This window comes from Scaptodrosophila lebanonensis, unplaced genomic scaffold (assembly GCF_003285725.1).
Source record: "Scaptodrosophila lebanonensis strain 11010-0011.00,11010-0021.00 unplaced genomic scaffold, SlebRS2 tig00000053-arrow-pilon, whole genome shotgun sequence".
NCBI classification, from domain to species: Eukaryota; Metazoa; Arthropoda; class Insecta; order Diptera; family Drosophilidae; genus Scaptodrosophila; species Scaptodrosophila lebanonensis.
In genome coordinates, this window is record NW_022060548.1 from 8,611,020 (window position 1) to 8,636,024 (window position 25,005).

Genomic DNA, 25,005 nt, shown 5'->3' on the forward strand with positions numbered 1-25,005 from the left:
CTCTTTTATGACTGATGCATCGTATTTTTCATTATTCGTGATTATGTTAACAGAAAGATACTTGGGTATTTATCTCTTGGGTAGTTATCTCTTGGCTAGATAACTCTTGGTACGAGTGTAGACTATAATAGGTATACGCTACACAAATACTTTCCAAACTATGACGGTTTTGCAAGCAAAAAAAGAAAATTAAGTACTAATTCTTCAAAATGCTTTGGAAGCGTTATCTTCTTTACATATTGGTGTTAGTTAAATCGTCACTTAATTCCCTTTTCAGTCAACAGAACCAAAATACAAATATGTTTTTGTGCGTCATCCTTGCGCAGGGGCCCTTCTAGTCTCCTCTGTATCGTTCCAATTTGGACCGGTATGCCCTACTGCTGGGATGTCTTCACTTTTGTATGTATGTATGTATTAAATATATTTAATTAAATTAAATTTAATTTATTTATTTAATTTTTTTAAATGTTCATTTTTTGTGGAGAGTGCAGGCTATTGTACTGTCGTTTCCAACACATTTATTGTTAATGCCCGAGGTTATGCACTTAGAAGTTGAAAGCCAGATTATACATATTTAAAACTAATATAATATTACTCTCTGCTTGTTTGCCTTCTCATCGGAAGAGCTGAAGAGAGAGCAGAATACATATATGCTAGGTTACTTACGCAACTACATTTTATTTATATTGTATATATGTATATTGAAAATTGTAACGCAAACTCAACTAAAGCATTGCAAAATTGAAATCTTTTTCATAGTGCGTTAATTTGAATTAAAGTTGTCTAATCGATAACAAAATGCGCATTGAAATTCGGCGGGGTATTTTTTGGTATTTTTTTAGCACTCGAACGGTCACTCGGAACGCGCAGTTACCATCACAACAGCTGGCGGCTGCTAAGTGCGGCATAAAAGTTGAATAGTAAACAGGTAAATTGCATAATTCAAAAATAAATATTCATGGCGTAGCATGAGTTGCACATTTTATTTGGGAACTGCTCCAGAATATGTGCTAATTAATTAAACTCAAACTACATTAATTTTCCGCACCACACTTATGTGGATTTTGAATTTGAGACGTGCGCTTTTTTATCAATTGTGAAATAGCAGACATAGACACCCATAAAAACAAAGGGCAACGCGCAAAAAAGTATTTATAATATATTTATACTATATGTATGTATGGATGTGCATACATACATATGTATGATAGTGGTAGATTATATCAAATCACATTCTGACTAACCGAAGCGGGACGTGAACCGCTTATCATAATTAGAAATTATCAACACCAACAGTTTTTACACTTGTCTGGCTTTTTTGTGTCGGTCGGGGGCTTTTATTGTCAATAACACGAAATTTTCTCTACAGTCAACCACCACCAGCATGCTGTACTGTCCACCGAACGTAACGCTCAACGAGATTTGGGTGAATCATGGCATCTCGCACTGTTTCATGGACACTGTGGGGCCGGCGGTATGCGGCGGAATGTTGCTGATCTTTGGCACCATACAGCTCTTTATGTATCGCCAATACGCCATACCGATCACAGATCCCACACTCATATCCAAATCCCGTCTATATGCCCTCCAATTGTTCCTGCTCTTCTTTATGCCAGTCCTGGCACTGCTGCGATTCTTTGTGAACTCACGCATCTATGTGGATAGCGCTACATATGGGTATATGGTAAGTCTATAGTTGCCAGTGAGTTACTCTGATTGTTTATTAATTTCCACTATTCTTGTATCAAAAGATATTCTCGACGGCTTTTATATGCTTTGCGTATCCCTTCTCCATAGTTCTGATACGCAAAGAGCGTCATTTTCAGCTGCCATCGCTGCCTACGCGCGGCCATGGCCTCACCTTGCTGCTCTTTTGGACTTTGGCGTTCATTAACGAATCGTTGGCATTCATTAATCTGCGCCAAGAGGACTGGTGGTTCCATTTGAAGACGTACGTCCTATTTTTATAATTGAAATATTAGTTACAATGCTTAATATCCACAGGAATAAGGACGCTATCGAAATGGGTTTCTTTGTGACGCGCTATTTGAGTTCGCTGCTCATTTTTGTACTCGGCCTGAAGGCTCCGGGTATTATGGGACCCTACAATCCTCATCAGCGTCTGGACAATGAATCGGGCGATGAACGGGAGGAAAATACGCAAAGCGGCTCTGCTTTTCGCAATGGCTGGCGCAAGTTACGCACACTCTTTCCCTATCTGTGGCCGAAGAAAGATTGGACCCTACAATTTGCAGTAATGGTGTGCATAACGCTTTTGATTGCCGGTCGCGTTATAAAACTCTTTTTGCCGATTTATCGCAAGAAGTTGGGTAGGTCAAGTTTTTTTTGTCCAAGCGCGAGACCTTTGTTAATCAGTTCTCTCTTATAGTGGACAGTCTGACCATTGAACCCATTCTCTTTCGCTGGGACTTTGTGCTCATTTATGTGGCGCTATCGTTTCTGCAAGGCGGCGGCACCGGCGGTATGGGATTGTTCAACAATCTGCGCACCTTTTTGTGGATACGCGTGCAGCAATACACGACCCGCGAGATCGAGATCGATCTGTTTAGACATCTCCATCAGTTATCGCTGCGTTGGCACTTGCAGCGCAAGACAGGCGAAGTGCTGCGTGTTATGGATCGCGGTACAGACTCGATCAACAATTTACTCAATTACATATTCTTTTCCATAACACCAACCATTTTGGATCTGTTGGTGGCTGTGGCATATTTCATTTATGCCTTTAACTGGTGGTTTGGTTTGATTGTGTTCCTCACTATGTTCTTGTATATTGGTAAGTAGTTGTCGAAGTTATTGCTTAAAAGCGGAAGCTCACCTTTTGTTTCCATACAGCATCCACCATTCTGATTACGGAATGGCGCACCAAATACCAACGCCGCATGAATCTCGCCGATAATGAGCAGCGCGCAAGGAGCGTCGACTCCCTGCTGAATTTCGAAACTGTCAAATATTATGGTGCGGAGCATTACGAAGTCGATTGCTATAGGGAGGCAATTCTGAAATATCAAAAGGAGGAATTTCTATCGATGGTTACGCTGAATATACTGAACACGGCTCAGAACATCATACTATGTTTGGGGCTGCTCACGGGCTCACTACTCTGCGTCTATCTGGTGGTGCACCATCAGACCCTCACCGTCGGCGACTTCGTGCTCTTCTCCACCTACCTCATGGAGTTGTACATGCCACTGAATTGGTTCGGCACCTACTATCGTGCCATACAAAAGAATTTCGTGGACATGGAAAACATGTTCGATTTGCTGCGCGAGGATCAGGAAATTGTGGATGCCCCTGGCAGCGCACCTTTGCTTACCGCCGGCGGCGGCATTGAGTTCAACAACGTTACCTTTGGCTATTCTCCAGAAAAGTTGGTGCTTCGGAACGTGAGCTTTAATGTGCCCGCAGGCAAAACTGTGGCCATTGTCGGACCCTCTGGTGCCGGCAAAAGCACACTTATGCGTCTTCTCTTCCGATTCTACGATGTACAAACAGGCGCCATTCTAATTGATGGACAGAACATTAAATTGGTTCAGCAGCAAAGTCTGCGACAGGCTATTGGTGAGTTACTGCAGCTTTTTTTAAAAATGTATGCATTTTAGAGGTAGCTACATCGAATTTCTTAGTCATCTATATTTACTAATCAAATTACGGGCTTTATTTTTTACCGCGAATTACATATACTAAAAACTATAATTTCCGATGTTCATCATTCAGTACTTCATTATTAATTTTTACCTTCAAAAATATAAGCTAAAATCGAACAGGTCTGTTCGCGTTCCGAGTAATTGTTATAGTTAAATGTTATTAATCGACTCACAGACTGCTTGGCAATTTAAAAATATCCCAACTCTTAATAATCTACGATTCTTCTTAAACGGAAATAAATAGAAGAGGTTTTAAACTGGACAATTTCATTGTAGTTTTATAGGATATTTATTATGCTTTATGATTATACTTTTCTAGTAACAAAGAGGTATTAAATATTTATATATAAATATTTAATTTATATATAATATTTATTTTAATTAATTTAATTTATGTATAAATATTTAATTCTAATTTTTATTTCTTAATTAAAATAATTTTCGAATGAATTGAAATAATATTTTAAGGCTACATATTTCGAATTTGAACTTATTATTTTATATTTAAGACTGTTTTAATTTCATTTTTAATATTTTTTTAGGTCTGTTTGATAACTCTTAAATGTAAAATATTTAATGGCTCTTCTTCCACAGGCGTTGTACCACAGGATACGGTGCTTTTCAACAACACAATATTCTTCAACATTCAATATGCGAAACAAGAGGCTTCGGACGAAGCCGTCTATGAAGCGGCACGGCTTGCGGATATACACGATCGTATTCTGGGCTTCCCGGATCGGTATGAGACGAAGGTGGGCGAGCGCGGACTGCGGCTTAGCGGAGGAGAGAAACAGCGTGTGGCGATTGCGAGGACGCTGCTGAAGGCGCCGATCATTGTTTTGCTGGATGAGGCCACCTCAGCGCTGGACACGCACACGGAGCGGAACATACAAGCGGCTCTGGCGAGGGTCTGTGCGAATCGGACAACCATTATAGTGGCACATCGGCTGTCGACGGTGATACACGCGGATGAAATCCTTGTGCTGCAGGAGGGCAGCATTGTGGAGCGTGGCAGTCACGATCAACTGCTGCAGCGCGTCGATGGCATCTATGCGGACATGTGGCAGCAACAGCTCAAGAGCTCCGATGTCGAGCAGAGTGCTAGCGGGGACAGTGGCACGGAGGAGCTGCCGCAGGCATCGAACAAACGGAACACACAGGACAGCGGCAGTTCCAGCACCTTGCTAAGAGCTGGTCACGCGCATGGCGGCGCGCGCTAAAATTGTATAATTAAATAGCAAATATTTTTAAGAAACACTCCGGTAGCTCTGTTATTCCCGTCTCTTGTGATTCTGGTATTTGTTATATATGCCTGCATCCTATCCTTTGTAATATGTAATAAATAAGTGTACGATTTTTTTTAAAACGACAATCCCTTTAACTGAGCATTAAGAGCATTTGCTCTTCATCCACTTATCAAGCGAACCTCTGACAAGGCCAGTCGGCCAGAGACGCTCAGAACGCCTGATAGTCTCAGGCTGAGCTCAGTGCGAGTTTGAAGCGCGAACGAAGCGGACGTGGGATTTTGAAAAGCGCAAAATACATTGAAATAGAGATCGAAACCAAATCGATTAAAAGAAACGGTGGTTTGTTTCAAAAGACATTCAATTAATATATATATATATTTGTGTGTATGGGCAAAAGTTTAAGGAATCTATAAATTGAATAATAATTAATAATGCGGCTCTTGCTGAAATGTGGCGTGTTCGTGTGTATGTAAAAATAATCCAAGTATCTATATCTATCTGATTAGTAACACTAATTATACATATGTATATATATATATAAAAATATATGATTAAAGAAAATGACGTAATATTAATTTGAATGAGAAGAAAGATGATTTCAATTAAATTGAAATAAAAGCAGCATTATATGTCATTTATTAAAATATGTATATTTGATTAAAAACATTTGCGCACAGTGACGACGACGCGACAACGACAACTGCTCGTAATCTTTAAACATACATAAAGCATATAGTATATATACATACATAAATACGTATACATATAGACAAAATTCAATTGATAAAGAAGATGAATTGTATTGGGATGCTGTTGCCCCTCCATAGCCGATTCGGTTTGATGTGAAAAGTTTTGGGCTGAAAAAAAAAAAATAAATAATAAGAAATGAAATGGACGAACAACAATTTCAATTTCAATCAATTTTTCATCAGATCTATTTCTGTTCATCGATGTCGGTCGTGCCTTCAACATAATTGGCATCAATCAGCAAATGCTTTATGAGTATGTCGGCAATGTGCTGGTCGGTGCCAAGCCCCAAGATGAAGGACATCCCTCCTCCCCAACAACCGGCTGGATAGTGCGCGGCAAACTAACCCTTCAGCGGCAAACTGAACTTATTATGGCAGCAGCGGTGAGTTGTTGAGTATTTTTTAAATCAAATTATGGCGGATAGTAATCTGATTTATACGAAAAAGGCCTTCAAATTGATCTTGACCTTTAAAAAAATAGCTACTTGTTGTTATAGTTCTCGATTATCATCAAGCAAGCCATACACAAGTTTTCCAATCACTCATACACCTATATATATAATAAATAATATATAAGTGGTATTCTTGCAATTTATTTTCGTTTTTTAGGTAAAGAAATAAAATAGAATTCCCAAACACAGGCGTTTAAGATAAAAGTTAAATGTTTTAGAGTTGTTTTTGGTGTAAAACTGAATAAAACCAATGAATAAACTTATCCCACAAGAGTTTATTCAGATGATCCCAATACCGTAATAGACTAAAGAGCTTTGTCATCAAAACAGTAACCTTAATAACCAAAAATCCAATCTGTTGTCGTTATTCCAGCGACTCACCCAATACCTTTGTAAATAAATATTTTGTTTGTAAACAAATTACTATTTACAATAACAATTAGTTCATACTTGAAAACGAATCGTTCCAGTTCTTAGGGATTATTTTAATTAACAAAAAATTAATTTATTCAGTTGAACAAATATTTAAAAATATTTATTTGTGTTCCCTCTACATTTTCTAAACAATCTGGGAGCACAGACTTCCAAAGATCTTCCCATAAATTTTCCTTTATAAATCCAAACGTTTAACTGATCTGGGACTACGGATTGGATTTCTATAAACTCTTTCGGTGCTGACAGTGTCGCCTTTTTTTTTGCTCACTATCTCGAGATCCCAGCAGTCCCGGCATTATTTACTCCACGTATGTGCTGTTTAAAATCAAATAAATTCATTGGTTCTATTATCAATTTCTACAATTTAATAAACAGAGAGAGCAATGTAAATAATCTGAGTAATAGCAATAATAATAGGTGTAGGGTTGGGGTAGGGGTAGCACTATTATTGTCAGACCGGCCGCTGCGACTGCTCTTTGGATGCTTTGCAAAGGAATTCTCAGAAGAAGAATTAAAAACAATTTAACTTTAACCTTTCGCAGACGACAGCGACAGAGTCAGAGTCAGAGACTCCAAGAAATGGTCGCCGTCGTCGTCGTCGTCGCCTCCATCGTCTTCATCGTCAGTGCACAATGAACTGAACTTTGCTGTGAACTTCTCTTGCGTTCAATGAGATGGGTGAATCGTATGAAAATTGCTATAGATACGTACATACATACTCACACATACATATGTATAGTATGATGCTACAAACTTCACACACTTATGTATACATACATATGTGTGTATCAGCATCCATGGGCGACGTAATCAGTTTTGATTGTTTTGACTGTGGGATCGGTTTGGTTTGTTATCAGCCGACATACTCGTACACATGTCGGCCATATGTAACCGAACGTTCTTGGGTCTGACGCATTTTGTGTTGTGATTTTTATGGCAAAGATAAACCGAACCCGGTTATCAGCACACTATACAGCTGATCAGACAGTCTGGGATTTTCCCAGAGCGCAGACAACAGACAACACACAAGGGGTCTTTAATATTTTCCCCTTATCTCTAACATTGACAGCTGGTCATTGACGATGTTACGCTGAACAATTCGGGTGAAAAGTTTCTGCAGACTAAGGAGATGTATCCGCCATATAAGCCCTTCAAGATTGTTCTAACTAAAGAGGGCACAATATCGCATGTGATCTTCAAAGAAGGTGATCCCATCTGGTCGATCAACTTTAAGCGCGCCATTGCCTCGATTTTGCAATTCCAAATGAAGTCTAGTGGTGCCTTCGTAGTCGATGAGGTGAGTGTTGGAATCGCTTTACATTTTTATATATCACCCCTCCACTATAATGATCAACAGATCGGTATACATGGCAAGTGTCAAACAGAGTATTTTATATCGAATAAGACGAATTATATATCGATCCGCAAGACTCCGGAGCTTAAGACCTGCGTACCCTACTCCGAGGCTATCCATCTAACGCGCAGCAATGTTCCCAATACGTGCGAGTTCGATCATCAGAAGAGCGTTATTGTGGGTAATGAGGCCATCTACGGCTTGTTGCCCCACAACGAGACCGGATACTTTCTGAGCATGGCCCATGTAAAGGGCACCACTCTAATACACACCTTCGAGTCGACCGGTGAAGCGCAGTACATTAACTCGGAGTAAGTCTATTCTTCTTTAAGTCCACGTCTCTCTAAGCTTCCTGTTTCATATTTCAGACTGCTGCTTAACTTCCTGAATGAGTCCCCCATCGATAACGCCATTGACATTGAAACTTCGATGGCTTCGGAGTCGCAGTTTTCGAATTTGGAGCTACAGCCGCTAGAACTTGACGATCCCACGGGCGGACGCAATCCCCAGCAACAGGAAACGCTTATGACTGCGGCCGCGGGCCTGCTCGACAACCTAGCCGAGGCTCTGGAGAGTACAGAGTTTAAGTTCAGCGAACCGTACGATTCAACGGTGTCTGAGGTGATCAAGCTGCTTAGCGAAATGAATTTGGATTCTCTGAAAAAGCTCTACACAGATGTCGACATAGGCACGTCGTATCGCCAGGAAACCATACGTAATATCTTCCATGAGATAATACCGCGCATTGGCACCAAGGCTTCAGTATTCCTTACCCACCACCTGGTGGTCGAGAAGCAAATTAAGTCCCCCATAGCCGTACAACTGCTTATACCAATGCCCTTCCACATATTCGAACTATCAGCGGATTTGGTCAAGAAATGCGAGGACTTCTTAACCATCGGTCCGGATCGACCGGATGTGCGTCAGGCGGCGATCTTAAGCTTCGCCACACTAGTCTATAATGTCTATGTAGCTCGCGGCATCGACAAGGACACCTTCGAGGAGTATGTGCAAAAGTATTTCAATTTACTTCTAAGTAAGCGAAAGGGATACTTTAATAGCTTTTGCGGTTTTTTAAAACTTCTTTCTCTTTCTATCTCCTCCCTATAGATGATCGGGACTATGGACAAAAAATGCTTTATCTTCAAGGTCTCAGCAATCTGCAGCTCGGCAATGTTGCCAACTATTTGGAACCCATTATGCTCGATGTGAATGGCAATGAGGATTTAAAATTTCTAGCGGCCTGGGCCACCATCTCCTTAGTTAACACACGCCCCGAACGCATTTACGAAGTCTATTGGCCCATTTTCGAGTCTCGCAATGCCAGTCTGGAACTACGTGTGGCAGCTGTTACGCTTCTCTTAATTTCTAACCCCACCGCCGCCCGCCTCATTAGCATACATCGCATCATACAGAGCGAAACGGATCCGCACATGATTAACTATTATCGTACCACGGTGACAAGCATCTCGGAGACTACCTATCCCTGTTATCAGCATCTGTAAGTCATGAAAATTGTAGAGAGGCTTTAAGACCTATCACTTATGTAACTAACTTAAACCCAGCTTCTGAACTTAAAAAGTGAAGTCAAAAATAAGGTTGTCAAACAGGGAAATGAAGACAGACAGACTGTAAAGGAATACCATCCCAGATACAGCTGGCCCGAGTTCTGAAAAAGAGTCAGAACAGAAATATATGAACTTCATTCATTCATTTCAAATGCTGTTCACATTTTGATTGAAGACTTTTAGTTACCTATAAACCTTCATATCGGGTTTCTTTTCGTAGCATTTTTCTATTTTCAAACGCGTCTTAGAGATGTAATCCTCTACTAATTCCGCTTTAAACATTTTCCTTTCAGGCGTCGCCTGCTCTCATATATGCATCGTCATTTGCCACAAAAGCCAGAACCACGCTATTGGGTGACAGGTAACTACATATTCGACTACAGAGACTCAAAATTCGGCATAGGCGCCATGCTACAGGCCTTCCTAGTTGGTGATCCGAAGTCGGATATGCCCGTGGTGGGCTATTTTAAATTTGATACTGAAGCGTTGGGCAAATTTACGGGACAATTGGCGGTAAGTGCTGCGAATAAATAGACAGGTATACTCAAATTTATAACCCCCGATTCCACAGCTGTATATCAAGGCGCGTGGGTTGCCGGATGCCATATTTGAGAACGCATTGCCCAAGAACGCAAGTGATCCGTTCACTTTTCAGAGCATTAAAAAGCTACTGGCCATGCTGAAGGCACCTGTCATCAGTTCGAAGGCTCTGCACTTTGAGTTTATACTTCAAATGGAGGGAAAGACTGTGCTATCCTATTATCTTAACCAGCGCATGATGCAGCAACTCACCTACGAGAACAGTGAGTACTCGTAGTTTTTCCAGGGGTTATCATTTCATTGAATTTCTTTGCAGTTCTGAATCGGATTAAGCTGCTCATTCGCACCGACAGTCACATCAACATGCAGACCGTGCGTTGGCCCTTCATGAACAGATATGTGGTGCCGACGGTGCTGGGCACTTCGGCCGATGTTCTGCTGCAGACGACGGTGTTAACATCGCTGCGCGGCAACATCACACAGCATCGGGACCGGGATGAGACCAAGCATGCTTTGGAGATCGATGCGCGGTACTCTTCCTACGCCTCGGTGCGTAGTCGCAGCTACAATCCGTTCCTCAACCTCGATCACGAGATCAATCGTGAGCAGGGCTTCCTCATTTACATACCGTTCAACAATGAGCTAACCTACAACGAGAGCTGCAAGTGTGCAAGATATACGCTCACACGTCCACAGAACCTAACTAGCGGGCTGTCCTTCAAGTCTCGTGCTGTTACCACAACACGAGGCCTAATTACCAAAACGGCAGCGGCGCCCTTTGAGGAAACCCTCTATCCAGAGCGTGGCAGTGAAGTGGTAGGTCCGGGCCTTAAAACTAACTTCAAGTTCCGCTGATAATGTTTGTTATTTCCAGTTCCAGCTCTTCAGCCACACGATACCCGACTTGGGACTAACGCTTTCCTTCAACACAAACCTTAACGAGCTGGTCAAATACCGTGGTATGCTGCTCAAATCGGAGTTCACGGAAAAGTACCATCCACCTTTATCCATCAATCGTTTGCAATTTCATTAACTAAACTGCTCCTTTTTCTTTTTATTTTTCTTTTCTACAGCGGCATGTCGCGCAACATGTTTGTCAGCATAATGTTGTATGTATTTGGATTTACCCAACTAAGCTCCATACATTTGGGTCACGATCGGAACTTCACGCTGTTGGTGTACAATGAGAATGCCACTAGGGTAGGGTTACAAACTAAAAAAACGCTGTGTGCCTATATTCTCTCATTTTTTGCCATCTTCTATCCAAGATCGATGGCTCTATTTGCCGGGAAGATGTCATCAACACACCCGATCTGCGAGGACAGCAAATCGGCTTTACATTGCAGCATGCCGATGACACCCACAACGTGGAGGCACTGCACAAGTGGAACCTCACACTGGATGTGCAGACATCGACAAAGACTAACTGGTTCCAGGTGCGGGGAAAAATTCAACGCAACTCGAAGACCGATGGAGCGGACTGGAAGGTAGGTTGACGGGCATAATTATAATTTATTCATATTTATTTGTGTTTCTCAGCTTATATACAACAAAATATTCTCATGAACAATCCCTAACGATAATTGACGAAGAAATGCACGTCAGTTTTCAATATACATACAAGTATTATTTTCATTCATTATATCTCTGGTGAACCCCAAAATTTGCATACACACTACGGTTTCAACTCTCGAATGCGGCTTTAGCCCTCCTGGCCAGCCACCTCTAGTTCCTCCTCGGCATTAATCAATGCCACCACACCATCCTGCAGGGACTTGATTAACTCGAACTCTGTATAGCCCATGCGACGTTTATTTGATATGTCCATGACGCCATCCACAATTTCGGAATGCTCGCCGGCAGTGCCGCGCACCTGCAGCTGCAGCTCCTCGGCCATGGCCCTAAGACGATCCTGATCTTTGGACAGCAGTGGCAGGCGTATGTGCACCGATGCGCGAAGGGTGGTGCCCAAATTAGTGGGGCAAGCGGCCAGATTTCCGTAGCGCGGATGACGCGCAAATGTCAAATTCTTCTCCAGCTCCTGAATACCGATGACTAGACGATTGTACACGTCGCCCAGATCGCCACACTGAGCCATCGAGATTATGCGCAAATGATCTTCCTCATTGACCCAAATTAGGAATGTCTTGGCGGGGTTATGATAGATACCGCGACCGGTGGGCCAAAAGCGATAGGCCCCAGCGGTGGTCAGATAGGCATCGCCACGCTCAAAGAGAATGTGCTCCTTGACCATTTCCTGCTGAGTCTCCGAGTCAATGTCTGCCATGGTCATATAGGTGCCAATGTGCTCTCCCTCCAAGGTCTCCGTAGCGGCTCGCACCCGCTCCTCCACCTCAATGAACTGCTTCTCAGTTAGCTTCGGAAAGAAGGGATAGCCCTCAATGTTACGGGCTAGACGTATGCGAGCAGATAAAATGTATTTGCGCTCTGCATCCAGATTCTCAATCTCATCCACATTGCCCCAATCGGTGTCTTTCTGCAACACATCGCTGTCGTTATCCTCCAGACCATGATAGTCCTTGATAATTGGATCGAACAGTTTCCCAAATGTATCATAACTCTCTGGATCCGCTGCATAAATGCCCACGGCAGAGTCGTGATGCTCGAAGCCCGAGACAGCACAATCGTACAAATAGGCATCCACTGGTGGGGAGGTGGTGACCAGCATGTACTCCTCCAGCAAATCGGGTGTAAGATATTTGCGCAAGAGCGAGTTGAAATTCTCCTCGTCGTCGGTGAGGGACTTGTAGCCGGCCAAGGTGAGTTCCTGGTACTCCTCTGGTGACTTTTTACTGCAAATCCATCGCACATTAAAGCTGATAACAATGGAACCCTCACTACTACTTACATCTGTCCGCGCAAACGCTCCAGCTCCTGCTCCAGTTTTGCAATGGTTGTCTTGGCCTCGTCGAGGTCGTTCTTCATTAAATCATATTGCGCATCATCGGGACAGCTCTCGCACATGAATTTGCGAACGAATCGTATGGCATCCTCCGGCTTGTTCTGCTCCTCGTACAGCTTGATCAAGGCCTTGCTTAAGGCATCTATAACCCCGGCTCGTTCCAGATACTTGCGATATTGCACGCGTTTCGATTCGATCTAGGCATGAAGCAGCGAACATTACTTCATGATTTCGATTAACTGCAGAAGGGAGGGGGGTGCTTACCGAGCTCATTTTGAAATTTGTTGCGAAAAAGGGAAAATCAAACGAAAATTTAACACAAAATATTTAAAGGGTTAAGCCTAAAGGTTTGTCTGCTCACAGACGCCGAAAAATTGGCAGCCAACTCCGTGGCACGTTTTGATTTTTAGCACGCGTATTCCGTTTTACTGTTTTGTAGATTATGCGAACAATAATTTTTTGGTTGAATTTTCGTTTATTTAGAGAAATGCGTCCGAACTGTATCGTAGCTGACTGCCTTCTGAAATTAAATATGACTTATCGATCAAACGAGTCAGACGAAAGCAGCGCCTGCCCCGTTCGCAGCACCAACTCCAATGCGGTAATTAAAAGAAAGCACACACACACCCACCAAGTAGGCTGTGCTCCAACTGACTAACTGACTGACTGACTGACGACTAACCGACTAGCTGACTAACTGACTGACTGAAGTGGCACGCAGACAGACAAATGGACGGCGCGTCGACAGGCAGCCAGGATATGTTTAGGCCTACTAATCGTTGCCGCAGTTGTTGTGGTTGTTGGTCGTGCTTTCCGTCGTTGTCTGCGAGTTTCGTTCGTCATGGTAATGCCACCCCCACATCAACTAGTACTTGACACAGCGCCCAAGCCTACATACATACTTTATGCTATATATGTATGTATGTCTGCACTTGTGCATGCATACAGGGTGTCTGAAGAGTTATTCACAGCTTAGCCTCCTGTGCTCACCCCATTCCTTCGTCCATTGCAGGCCTGCACCAGAATAACCTACGAGCCTCTCGTCTTCACCAAACGCCCACACACTCTCAACGGCCACATCGAGTTCGGCAATGCCGCCGTCAAGGGCGAGTGCCCCCAGGATGGATCCAGCGTTCAGTTTGCAGCACGCGCGGGCGTAAGTAATTGCGATTATTATCTAATAACTTCACAATTGAATAGTCTCTTGTAAAGCACGTCCTAGTCCTCAAGTTCTTGACATCCTAACATCGAAAATTTCCATTATAATTCCAATCTCTAAATAATTCTATACAATTAAACATTCTCTTACTCATGAAAAGCTCTCGGAGCAAGCACGCGCTTTTCTCAGCTCCGATCAAATCTCGCTCACCGACGCTGATTTCTAAAATTCTTACCTTCTTAACATCGATCATTTCCATTATAATTCCCATCTTTAATTATTTCTATAAAATTAAATATTCTCTTACTCATGGAAAGCTCTCGGAGCAAGCACGCGCTTTTCTCAGCTCCGATCAAATGTCGCTCACCGACGCTGATTTCTAAAATTCTTACCTTCTTAACATCGATCATTTCTATTATACAAGTAATTCCCATCTTTAATTATTTCTATAAAATTAAATATTCTCTTACTCATTTAAAGCCCTCGGAGCAAGCACGCGCTTTTCTCAGCTCCGATCAAATCTCGCTCACCGACACTGATTTCTGTCCCAAAGAGGTTCTCAAATTCTCACCCATACCCACCTCCAAGTATTGCAAGCGCAGCAATTTTGAAAACTTTACGGCCATAACGCAATATGGCATGGATCTGAAGTTCAAGAATGTAAGTAAAATCTTTAGATTTGAATCGAATCCATCCATTATCGTGACTTTCTTGACAGATGCCCGCCTGGTTTGACTTGTGGTCCAATCGTTTGGATCATCTGGTCTCTGCATTGTCCTCTCACAGAGTGGACAGCCTGCAAATGAGTCGTGAGATCAATATTAATATGCAAACGCAATCTGATTACTTTTGGCTGACGATTGAGGTGAATGGAGTCCAGTGGCGTATCTACCACATCCCCTTCCTATATAAGCTGGACTCCAAGTTCGATGCCTCCCATGAGTTGACCTACGATTCAGGCTATAAGCGTTCCTGTTCGCTAATCAACGGCATGGTCAATACTTTCGATGATTATTTGATAAATTTGAACGAGTTCTCCACCCAAGTGGGCTGCCTGACCCTGCTGGCCGCCGACTGCTCCCCATTCCCAAAAATGGCCGTCTTCCTGACCCCCTCACCCAGCCATGGTCTGAGCAGCAATTATGGCTTGCGAATACACATTGGCCAGAACTATTTTAGTTTCTACCCGCGGGAGGGCAACTCCACCTCCCTGGACGAACAGCCCGTCCTGATTTATATAAATCAGGCACAGACGCCCCACGATGTGCGCCTCAAGCCATACCAATGGCCCATCGATGCCAACGAATACGACTTCCGGTAAGTCGCATAACAATTCTTCAATGGCGGAATTTTACTTAATCGGCTGTTATTACTTTCCAGCGTCGAACTTAACGAACAGAATATACTGATTGTCGAGTGCATCCAACTCCATGCCACAATACAGTTTGACATGTTCAATATTTTGAACTTTGAAATCTATGGGGTCTACAAACATCAGATGTGTGGACTATGCAGCAAGCCCCTAAATCGCATGAACAACTATACGTACTGTGAGCACTCATCGGATCCGGTTTCGGTTTCCGAAGCAGTTGGAAAAGCGTAGGTCTCCTTCTCTCTATAGAATTAAACCGAAGTCGTTAAATTTAAGATTATGATATGACAGTTCTTGCTAATTAAATAAATAAAAGCAGCCACTCTCAATGCAAGTTATTTCCAAGGCGCTGAAGAGAATGGGAATACGAATTTGGAACACCTTTTCTCATATAGATATGGAATAGAATGATAAGTTTTCAATAAATACATTTGCAAAAATAGGCAACAGGAACAGATGTGTACTGCGATAAAAAGGAATCTTACAAGTATGTGTACAAATCTGACGTTTAAAAATTTGACGCGCATACATCTTATGGGATATTTGAATAGAGATCTGAGCTTCGGACGTTGATATCTTACGTGAGATCATGACCAACAAAAAAGCTTCCTGTGTGCAGAAATCTGAAATCAGAAATCTGACGCTTAAACATCTGACATGTGGACATTGGGCATGCACATCTGATGTATAGGAAATATCACTAGCGTCCACAAGCTGACAAGAGCTCCCTCCAGTTACGCCAAGGTATTAGAGCGTGCAAATGGTTCATGTTCTTTATTATTTCCAGAAAATACGCGTCTTCCATGCCACCTCGGTAGACATCTGACGCCCCACCAAAAGAAAAGTAAAAAGTCCAGTAGATTAAATGAAATAAATGGTTTATGTTTTCAATATGAATAAAAAAAGGAAATTATAAGTTTAACAATAAAATTATAAGCCTCTTATTCAATATGAAAATAATTTGGTTTTTTCTTTGTAATGAATTTTAGAAATATCTTAAAATAACGACTTAATAAACTGTGTTGCATTAGGTTTTTATTTGTATTGTCTGTTATTTATATTTTTCGAATTTATTGTGTATAGCTTGCCAATCAAAGCACTAGATTTAATTTAGGGACGCCAAAGTGTTAGGCTTTAACTGATTAATGAAATAATGAATGAAAAATTAAGTAATATTATAAACGAAAATTTTAAATTGTTTAATTAGGTAAGACCAGTTAGCAAATTGTAATGCTTAATTGCTGAAGGATATCAAAATATTTCCTATTCTTACGAATCAAGAGAGGGAAGCAATCAAATCAAAATTTATTTTCAATTCAAGTATTTGTGTTAAATTCATGATTTAAATTCAGTATTAAACAAACAAACGTGAGAGTCTATTAGATTGGTGTTTGAATAATTAAAAGAAATAGCATATGGTGATCTTTTGCTCTTCTAAACAGAAGTGTTTTAAGAAACAAAAACTTCACTATTGAAATTAAATGCTTTTTTCTTTTTCTTAAAAGTAATAGTTTGAAGTTAATCTAGTGCTTTGATTAGGGATTTTTCCATGAATTATTCTGATTTTCGTCTGTTATATATTTTAAAAGAAAAATCTATTTCTTAATTTCATATTGAGTTTCGTAAGTACTAGAAAAATTGTTTAAATTTTCGGTTCAGTGTACCAATTTGGCGCACAAAACTAAAAGTTATGCTTTGGTCATCTGGTAATTAGTACTTTTTGCAGGCAATCTGCTGCTCGCGATCGCGATGCAATTGTGTCAGCAAATGCAAACGCAATTCAGTGACAGATTCTATCTCATAATTGCATAGTTTGCATTCCATTGGCTGCAAAGTGCCCTCACTGCGGAAAAGGAATGGACAGTAAGAAAAGTAATTTATAATAATAACTATGTACTTACAAATTGCGCCAACTGTAGAGGCTTTCGCAATTCTCCTGCAGGGACAGCAAGGTGGCCTCTGATACCCTCTGTAGCTCCTGAACGCCGTGCATGGGAAATATGCAACGCTTTCCATATGGCGACTGAACAACTTGAAGATCTGGCAAGTTCTCCCAGGTGAAACTGTTATGCGTCGTATACGACTCTATATAGCTGCGATCCTTGCTGAGCAGCCTACAAAGGAAAGGAAGCGTACAGTGGCGGTTTAATCCAATATTTTAAGCACTTACTGGACAATTAAGGCACGTATCTCTTTAAATATCAAATTGCAATTACTCTTGCTCGGCAAGGGATCGGTATCGTTGCTGTATTTATAAAACATTGTGTCGATGTTATAGCGTATTTGATTGATCTAAGAAAAAAGGAAGTAGGCAAGTATTAGTTATATTTATGCAATTATTGTGGCTTTCTTATTTTATAAAACATGCTCTGCACGTTTCTTTTAAAAATGTTTATCCATTTGTGATTATACGTGCATCTTTTCTATTTCTCTCTTTTTGTTCCATGATTATTTTGTAAGCTACGAGCGAGATATTTAAATTTTTTAAGGACTTATTACATGTTACCTCAGAAAGGGGTTCTCATAATTTTTGGCATCATAAGTCAATAAAATTGTTCTATTTATTATTATTTCACTCACCAGTGTAATGTCAGCCTTATCGATATTCACATCCAGGTTCATAGATATATCGTGCTCGGAATAGTATGGTTCCATGGTCTTTCGATTGTAGCCGAGGCCAGCAAGCAGGCAAACATATTTGGTGCGGTCCATATTGCATTTCAGCTGCATGGTGGGACAGAATAGCATCGTCATGAGTGCCCCAAATCCGTGCATATTGGGCATTAGGGTTGTGTTACGGGCCTGGAGGTGATCGACCCGACTCGCAGTGGCGACTGATGCGGCCACCATCATTTGCTCGTGCTGATCCTGCGGATCGATGTCTAGTAGCACCGAATTGACCGACTCGCGGGATATGTCGACTGTCTTCCAGGTGCCAACACGCATTAGGGCGTGTACGCTAGTCTCCAGCGAAGAGAATGGACCCTTTAGACGCACGGTGTTGACGCATTTATTGAGCGGCGGCGGCTCCAATTCTTCACTGACGACATTCTGTATGGAACGCAAATATTCCTCGTTAATGTTATGCCGCTCATTAAGCGGTATGTTCCGGGCGCGCTCCTGTCGACGCAGCCGAAAATCGTGATCCTGTCGGGAGAGAAAGTCCTCGTCGGCGCGCCGAGCCCAATGATGTTCCACCAGCTTGTCGTTCAGCGTCCCTTCACGCATCGGAATGATGACAGCTGCTACGTTGTCGACCAGCGAATAAATTTCCAGCTCCACAGTACCATGTTTGGCCAGTGAGTGTAGCATATCATTGGCCTCCTTTGCCCAATTATAGTTGTAACTGGCCACAGACGATGGCTGCACAAGGGCCAAACGACACTCAAACATGCGCGGTGGCAAGTTTTTGTATTCCCGCAGCACATTGGCTGACATCAGACGCAGATCCTCCAGCGACAATTTGGCCACATTGCCATAGTCTATGAAATGCACACGAAACTGCGGCACATATCCTATTTCTGACTCCACCTTAAGCACTTCGGCGCGCTGATATGACCTCGTCAGCCGATGCCAGGCCAACAACAACTGACCCTTGTTTATAACTTTCGCCTCCCTAACAATGCACATTAGCTGCTCCCGAGAATTAAATATTTCCGACATGTTGGCAATGCATTCGCGCAACGATTGTGGCTGAAAGAAGAACTTTTCACAGCTCTCGATCTGAAATGGAAGATTTATTTGTTATTTCATTCTAATGCTTGCCTCTTGAATATCCTTTACATTTCGGGTTCATAAATACTATATTTGTGTAAAATATCTTCATAATGTTACCCTCACTAAGAGGGATTTTTCCGCCGATCGGTCCTATGACAGCTTTGCAACATAATAGGGATTTACGAAGTGTGGTGTCCATACCTGGTATAGTGCAAAAGCTATTGATGTGCATACAGACAGACAAATGCTCAGACATCCAGATATACTCGCCATGCTTATCACATTTTAGCATACTCTCTAAACATACTCGTACATTTCAAATATTCCACAAGTGGTATTATTTAATGTAAATAGGCCCTTTAAAATGCCTCCTTTTCCAATTACTGCACTAAAAACTTGTATAACTTCATTGGTTGGTGGTTTTATTTAGAGTTTGCGCTTTCAAATGTTCGGAATCGCATTGGAATTATATAAAGAGACTTTCTCTACTTACATGCGTAATCAGACCCTTAACAACTTTATCGTAAAGCGATGGCAAGGTGAGCAGATCAACACTGATGGGCTTCGATGGTGGTATCCAACGGCCTTCAATCACTTCGCCTATTTTGTTTTGCTCTACATACCTCATGGCACTGAATTGGCTGCAGATATGTAAGTAATACTATAAACCAGTTCTGATCAGATCAGATTAGGTACTCACTCCATGACCCGTATTGGATGATGCAAGCAGATCATGCGCAAGCGCAAAGCTTTGTAGACCTCTGTTACGACGCGGCCCTGCTTTTTGATTGTCTCCGTTGTATTGCCGTCGTTTGAAGAATCTTTACATTTGAAGGTGATGAAAACCTTTTCGGAGCCATGCTGGAAAGTAACGTCGATATTCTCGGGGGGTATGTTGGTTTGCTTGAAGATTTCCTTAATTTTCTCGGTGTACAGTTCGCCCATGTAGCGTGGCTCGAAATTTGTGAAGTACACAGTGCGACATGGGTCGTTACCCCCAACGATATGATATACTTCACGTTCTTGACTTAAATTCGTCTTGTTCTTACACATAAAATAGTTAGGATAGAAGGCACCCGCAATGATAATCTTCAGGATAATAGCTTTCTCCTGATCGCTCCAACTCGACTCAAGAGCAGACAAATTGAGAGTCTTGCACCGCTGTTTCAAATCGTCAACCATCAAACTCATCTCCCGGAGTGATCTCAGATTGAAGCGATAACGACGGGCCCATCGATCCGCCGAGCCAGTATGATTGCGACATATGTTGATGTAAGTCTATAATAATATAGATTCAAAACAATTATTACTCACAGCAAAACGTTGTAACAGTCCACAACGTAGATCTGTTTGGGTTTAATGATCGCACAAAAGGCTAAAAATGTAAATAGTTAGTTAGATTTGCCCGCAACTTACACGAAATACGCGCCAAATGGCAACCAAATCGGAGCCAGATCCATCGGCCATGGTGTATTGAACCCAACGTGTTAGGAAACTATTTTTAGTTTCAGGGTGCAAATAAATAGTGCGAACAGTCAGGCCAGCAGCTGCAAAAAAAAAGTAATATCATAATACTTGTATATAGTTAATATTTCTCAAGATTTCTTTGCTTACTTATGATAATGGCCTCATCGAGTATGTTGAACATATATCCGAGGATAATCAAGCGACTGAGGCGGACATCCATCGGCAGATATGACATAATATGGCCCCAATGGGTTAAATCGCCGTCCAGAGGATCGTATACACCATCAACGGTTGTGTAAAGTCCTCCAACCTCTTTCAATTGGAGGATAGTATTTCCTATATCAGACAAATTCGGTGGCGACATGGCTAAGGCTAATAATTCGACGGGCTTCATAAAGTCGAGAGCTTTCGCTTTAAGGACGGAGGTTTGCAGAGGTGCCCGCAGCATTTCTGGAATGCCAAATTCGGTCATGCAGTTGTTGAAGAAATGTCTGGTCACCATACGATAGACACGGCCACTTCTTATGCGACCCACACGGCCGGCACGCTGACGACAATTGGCTCTGGAGGCCCAGACGAGTTCCAGTTTGCTAAAATTAGTGGCCGTGTCTGTGATGAGCACTTTAGTGAGACAAAAGTCAATCACATAAGACACGTCCGGCACCGTAATAGAGCTCTCGGCAATATTAGTGGACAGAATAACCTTACGATGACCAGGAGGGGCTGGACGAAAAACTTCTTCTTGAGTTGTGGGCGTCATAAGCGAATGACAGCGCACAACAACAATCTTTAATGATGGGCTGTTGACAAGAAAAGAAGAACGTTAGAACGGCGCGAGTCCGAGATCCACCCTCCGAGTACAGGGTATACAAATAAATATGTCTCAATTTTAAGGTGGAGAGTCTTACTTTGCCTGTACAACGCTGTTTATATTCTCAGTCATCGTATCAATCTCAAAAAGGCCGGGCAAGAAAATTAAGACTGAGCCCGTGCGCAGAGAATCCATATAAGGAACTTTGGCCATATCCTCAGCCTTGCGCTCCATATTATCAATTACCAGCAGTATCTTAATGGCTGCTGCATAGCTTTCCTGATTTATGCCTGGTATAGTCGAGTCCTCCGCCTTACTTGATTCAATTACAGCGAACTGTTCGCGATAGAACTTCACCAGTGGAAACTTACGTCCATGACTCGCCGTTATAACCGGCGGTATGCGAGTCTTCGTTCGAAAATATTCGGCGAATTCCCGCGGATCTATGGTGGCCGACATCAGCACGATCTTTACGTGATGCGAGTTCAACGCCAGCAAGTGACGAACCACAATGAGCAGGAAATCCATATCCTGATCCCGTTCGTGCACCTCGTCCAGCACAATATGGGTGTAGCGTGTCAGCGATTTTTGCTTCACGAGTATGTTCAAAAGCACACCTGTGGTGCAGTACAAAAGACGAGTATCCTCCAAGTTTTTCGGTTTGTGTAGCGCCACCTGATAGGAACAAACAGTATTAGGAGACCATTTCCGTTCCTCGGAAACCCGATTCGCTATGGATATGGCAGCGATACGACGTGGCTGAGTGACCACAATGTTGCAGTATTGTTCCCGTTTGACGGCCTCATCCAAAATATATTGCGGCACCTGCATTAAATGAGTTTATAATGAGACAATTACTTCAACTAAAATATAATTGTATTCAAATAAATATTCGCCATCCAGAGGGTCCAGAGTAAGAATGCGAATATGTGTAAAATATTGAATTGAATATTTCCTCTTATACAACTGGAATAAACTGTCAACATAGATAGTAGGAAACTAGTTCAATAATAATAAAATATTGTATATATGTACATATGTAAATAAAAAGTTAATAATTAATTTGTTCATAGATTTGACTGTTCTAGTAATTATGAATTATAATATACATATACCATATTCCAGGGAACTATGTTTTACGTTACGTTTTCTTTTTATTCATTTTGAATTCCAAACGATTTTTTTTCGCACCCTCAGCATGAGAGTAGTGTGCATAAACGTTGAGTTTTAAAGAACAAGTGGCAACGTCAAGTTATTTGCGCATCTCTTTTAAAGCCGCTAAACGTAAACAAAACATACATATGGCAGTAACGAAAGAGCAGCAGAAACAGGACAACAAAAATATCTATAAAGTACCGTTCACCGCAGCGCACATGTACAAAAATGGAGCTTCACGTTTACGAAGATTGCCTGGAATTGGTGAAACACTTTTACCGCGCTTCCCAAAAAGTGCATCACGCAGAGTTCGAGTTATTCTGCGACTGCTGGCGGATGCTGCAATTCCAACACATTTTCTCGGCCCAGACCACCCATTGCGAGGTGATGCAAACAACGTCGGCAGCGCTGCATGTGGGAAAGCGTTTGGCGTGCGGACGGGAAACAAATGGGGAACTATTGGAGGGACAGTGGAAGCGGGCGCATCGCATTGGAGCCATTTATTTGTTGTACGCCATTTACAATAAACAGCCGACAGAGGAGTTCGTTAAGATTGAGGTGTCGCCACAGACATGGGATGAGCTGACGGGCTATGTGGAGGAACTGCGGAGTGAGGACGGCGATCGGCGTGACACGCAACAAGTGAGTTATATTTTTTGGAAACTCGTGCAGCAGGGTGCGTTCTGTTTCACGGCGCTCGATTATTGCCGAGGTCTGGAAAATCTGATTAACTACGACCAGCTGTTCAAGACAATACAAACTGAACGGAAGGGCAAAAAATTGAATCGAGAGTTGGCGCTAAAGCAACAGATACGGCCAGCCGATCTCGATTTGGACGATGAACAAGTACGAGTGCGCGCATTGCAGCAGTCCTGCAAGTCCCTCAGAAGACTCGAGATGACATACAATCATCAAAAGGAACAATTGGCGCAGGGGCCAAAACATCACCGAGCGCTGCCCAACACTAACATATTCGGGCACCTGATGGAGCTCTTCGATGACGTTGGTCAGTTGCTGCGACGAAGCCCCACTGACGAAGACCAGCCCTCCACCTCAAAGTCAACTGCAGTAGCATCAAAGGGTGAGGCGCGTCAGCTATTAAAGCGGAAGAACGCGTATAATTACTCAGACAGGATGGATACCCGTTTAGAAGAGGAGGAGGCGGAAGAGGAGGATGCAGGAGAGGACGAGGCAGAAGATCCGGTAGTAGAGAAGCGCATGTCCACAATTTTCGGTCCAAATTTGCCAGATGAATTGGCCAAGGAGCTGGAACTAATTGAAGAGTCGAGTAGTAACTCTGGGGAAATGTAGCTCAAAATATTATTTAAAATGTAATAGTAACTAAAATATCATTTACCTAAGCATAGATTAGGAAACAACGATTATTTCTAATTTAAAAATATATATCACATACTACTTGTGTATTAGTATTTTGCTTACCTGAGTGGTTTTTCCGCAACCCGTCTCTCCCTTAATGATAACAATTGGATTTTTGTCGATGGCCTCCATGATCTCCTCACGTTGGGCATATATCGGCAAACTGGTGTCCCGTTTTAAATCAAAATGGAATTTTTTATAGTATTCCGCGTCATTGCGTATGGTCGGTAGCATCTCATCGTCGTCAATATCATCTTCCATCTCATTCAGGCTGATGTCTTGATAACGTTCCTGAAACTTTTGTTCGTCAAGCTAACGAAAATATGGAGAAAGACAAAATACGCATTATAAACAACAAGAACGCCTGCTAACAGTCCAGCATTCCGACAGCTAAATACCCTGTACCTAAACTAACATAATATATACATATATTACATTTCTAAGGCTTAACCGATTTGCTTAAAATAAAATAGAATTTTATGAAATAAATGAATAACATGCAAGTAGAGAGGAAAATGAAATAATGAAACTACGGGAGATCTAAAAAAATAAGCGAACGGACATGTCTAGATTTGCATTTTTTTCGCTGCTCAATTAATGATAGAACATTTTCGTAGCTGCTTTCTTCTGTCACATACACTTGCACAAAACTAATACACTCTGTTTATCCGTTTTGGTATAGGGTAGAAAAATGGCGATTCAGCTTAATGGTTTCTCATATTTCTTACATTATTCAATAGCTCCTGTTCTTTGGCCACAATCGGTGCGACATATTCCGTGCCAACTACTTCGCGTACGGGGAGCTTTGCGTCATAAGTCTCAGTGGCGAGTGCCTTTGGATTACCGCTTATAATGCCAGAAGGACGTACAGCGCGCTTAAAATCTTTCGAAAAGTCGAAAAAGTCCATCAATGGATCGTTGTCCATTTTAAAATAAATTCACTTTTAATCAGTCAACGAACAAAATTTGTATTCGGCACTACCGCTCTGCTCGAGAATATTTCAAAACACGGCG

At 42.0% G+C, this 25,005-nt stretch overlaps 5 protein-coding genes and 1 non-coding gene across 7 annotated transcripts; 3 read left to right on the plus strand and 3 right to left on the minus strand.

Moving 5' to 3' along the window:
* Positions 1-288: 288 nt before the first annotated feature.
* Positions 289-387, minus strand: LOC115624435. Its single transcript, XR_003995471.1, has one exon. It is a non-coding gene; the product is annotated as a U6 spliceosomal RNA (small nuclear RNA).
* Positions 388-865: 478 nt separating this feature from the next.
* LOC115624413 (ATP-binding cassette sub-family B member 6, mitochondrial) lies at positions 866-5,031 on the plus strand. 2 transcript variants are annotated; one of them, XM_030519147.1, is made up of 7 exons: positions 866-928; positions 1,370-1,684; positions 1,752-1,951; positions 2,005-2,330; positions 2,390-2,794; positions 2,854-3,579; positions 4,260-5,031. In XM_030519147.1, the coding sequence occupies exons 2-7, from the start codon at positions 1,385-1,387 to the stop codon at positions 4,883-4,885; spliced, it is 2,583 nt and encodes an 860-aa protein (XP_030375007.1). In that variant the 5' UTR covers positions 866-928; positions 1,370-1,384; the 3' UTR covers positions 4,886-5,031. The 2 variants fall into 2 exon arrangements, with proteins under 2 accessions (XP_030375007.1, XP_030375009.1); XM_030519149.1 differs by lacking the exon at positions 866-928 and adding an exon at positions 1,127-1,148.
* Positions 5,032-5,152: 121 nt separating this feature from the next.
* Positions 5,153-15,842, plus strand: LOC115624412. The gene is made up of 16 exons (XM_030519146.1): positions 5,153-5,377; positions 5,845-6,044; positions 7,618-7,845; positions 7,906-8,213; positions 8,271-8,938; positions 9,013-9,403; positions 9,764-9,983; positions 10,042-10,273; positions 10,327-10,826; positions 10,885-11,000; positions 11,084-11,210; positions 11,279-11,497; positions 13,946-14,089; positions 14,573-14,752; positions 14,811-15,409; positions 15,473-15,842. Exons 1-16 carry the CDS (start codon positions 5,344-5,346, stop codon positions 15,693-15,695), a joined length of 4,389 nt encoding a protein of 1,462 aa, XP_030375006.1. The 5' UTR covers positions 5,153-5,343; the 3' UTR covers positions 15,696-15,842.
* LOC115624414 (arginine kinase) lies at positions 11,503-13,430 on the minus strand. Its single transcript, XM_030519150.1, has 3 exons — positions 13,198-13,430; positions 12,880-13,130; positions 11,503-12,823 (listed from the first exon to the last, which is right to left on the minus strand). Exons 1-3 carry the CDS (start codon positions 13,204-13,206, stop codon positions 11,713-11,715), a joined length of 1,371 nt encoding a protein of 456 aa, XP_030375010.1. The 5' UTR covers positions 13,207-13,430; the 3' UTR covers positions 11,503-11,712.
* Positions 15,843-16,436: 594 nt separating the features above from the next.
* On the minus strand, positions 16,437-24,989 carry LOC115624416 (probable ATP-dependent RNA helicase spindle-E). Its single transcript, XM_030519152.1, has 11 exons — positions 24,720-24,989; positions 24,055-24,303; positions 21,557-22,284; positions 20,796-21,448; positions 20,598-20,728; positions 19,882-20,459; positions 19,675-19,822; positions 18,045-19,187; positions 17,635-17,756; positions 17,366-17,578; positions 16,437-17,307 (listed from the first exon to the last, which is right to left on the minus strand). Exons 1-11 carry the CDS (start codon positions 24,915-24,917, stop codon positions 17,175-17,177), a joined length of 4,296 nt encoding a protein of 1,431 aa, XP_030375012.1. The 5' UTR covers positions 24,918-24,989; the 3' UTR covers positions 16,437-17,174.
* Positions 22,788-24,050, plus strand: LOC115624418. The gene has a single exon (XM_030519153.1). The coding sequence runs from the start codon at positions 22,843-22,845 to the stop codon at positions 23,923-23,925; it is 1,083 nt and encodes a 360-aa protein (XP_030375013.1). The 5' UTR covers positions 22,788-22,842; the 3' UTR covers positions 23,926-24,050.
* Positions 24,990-25,005: the final 16 nt, after the last annotated feature.

Excerpts from the sequence above, each read along its gene's own strand:
- LOC115624413 (XM_030519147.1), top strand. The coding sequence starts at position 1,385 with ATGCTGTACTGTCCACCGAACGTAACGCTCAACGAGATTTGGGTGAAT. Across the intron at positions 2,331-2,389 it reads GATTTATCGCAAGAAGTTGG|TGGACAGTCTGACCATTGAA; the intron begins GTAGGTCAAGTT and ends TCTCTCTTATAG. Across the intron at positions 2,795-2,853 it reads CACTATGTTCTTGTATATTG|CATCCACCATTCTGATTACG; the intron begins GTAAGTAGTTGT and ends GTTTCCATACAG.
- LOC115624412 (XM_030519146.1), top strand. The coding sequence starts at position 5,344 with ATGCGGCTCTTGCTGAAATGTGGCGTGTTCGTGT. Across the intron at positions 8,939-9,012 it reads GTATTTCAATTTACTTCTAA|ATGATCGGGACTATGGACAA; the intron begins GTAAGCGAAAGG and ends TCCTCCCTATAG. Across the intron at positions 11,498-13,945 it reads CCGATGGAGCGGACTGGAAG|GCCTGCACCAGAATAACCTA; the intron begins GTAGGTTGACGG and ends CGTCCATTGCAG.
- LOC115624414 (XM_030519150.1), bottom strand. Across the intron at positions 12,824-12,879 it reads GAGCGTTTGCGCGGACAGAT|TAAAAAGTCACCAGAGGAGT; the intron begins GTAAGTAGTAGT and ends ATGGATTTGCAG.
- LOC115624418 (XM_030519153.1), top strand. The coding sequence starts at position 22,843 with ATGGAGCTTCACGTTTACGAAGATTGCCTGGAATTGGTGAAACACTTT.
- LOC115624416 (XM_030519152.1), bottom strand. The coding sequence starts at position 24,917 with ATGGACAACGATCCATTGATGGACTTTTTCGACTTTTCGAAAGATTTT. Across the intron at positions 24,304-24,719 it reads AACAGGAGCTATTGAATAAT|CTTGACGAACAAAAGTTTCA; the intron begins GTAAGAAATATG and ends TATTTTCGTTAG. Across the intron at positions 17,308-17,365 it reads CTCTACAGTTGGCGCAATTT|TGAGGGCACTTTGCAGCCAA; the intron begins GTAAGTACATAG and ends CCTTTTCCGCAG.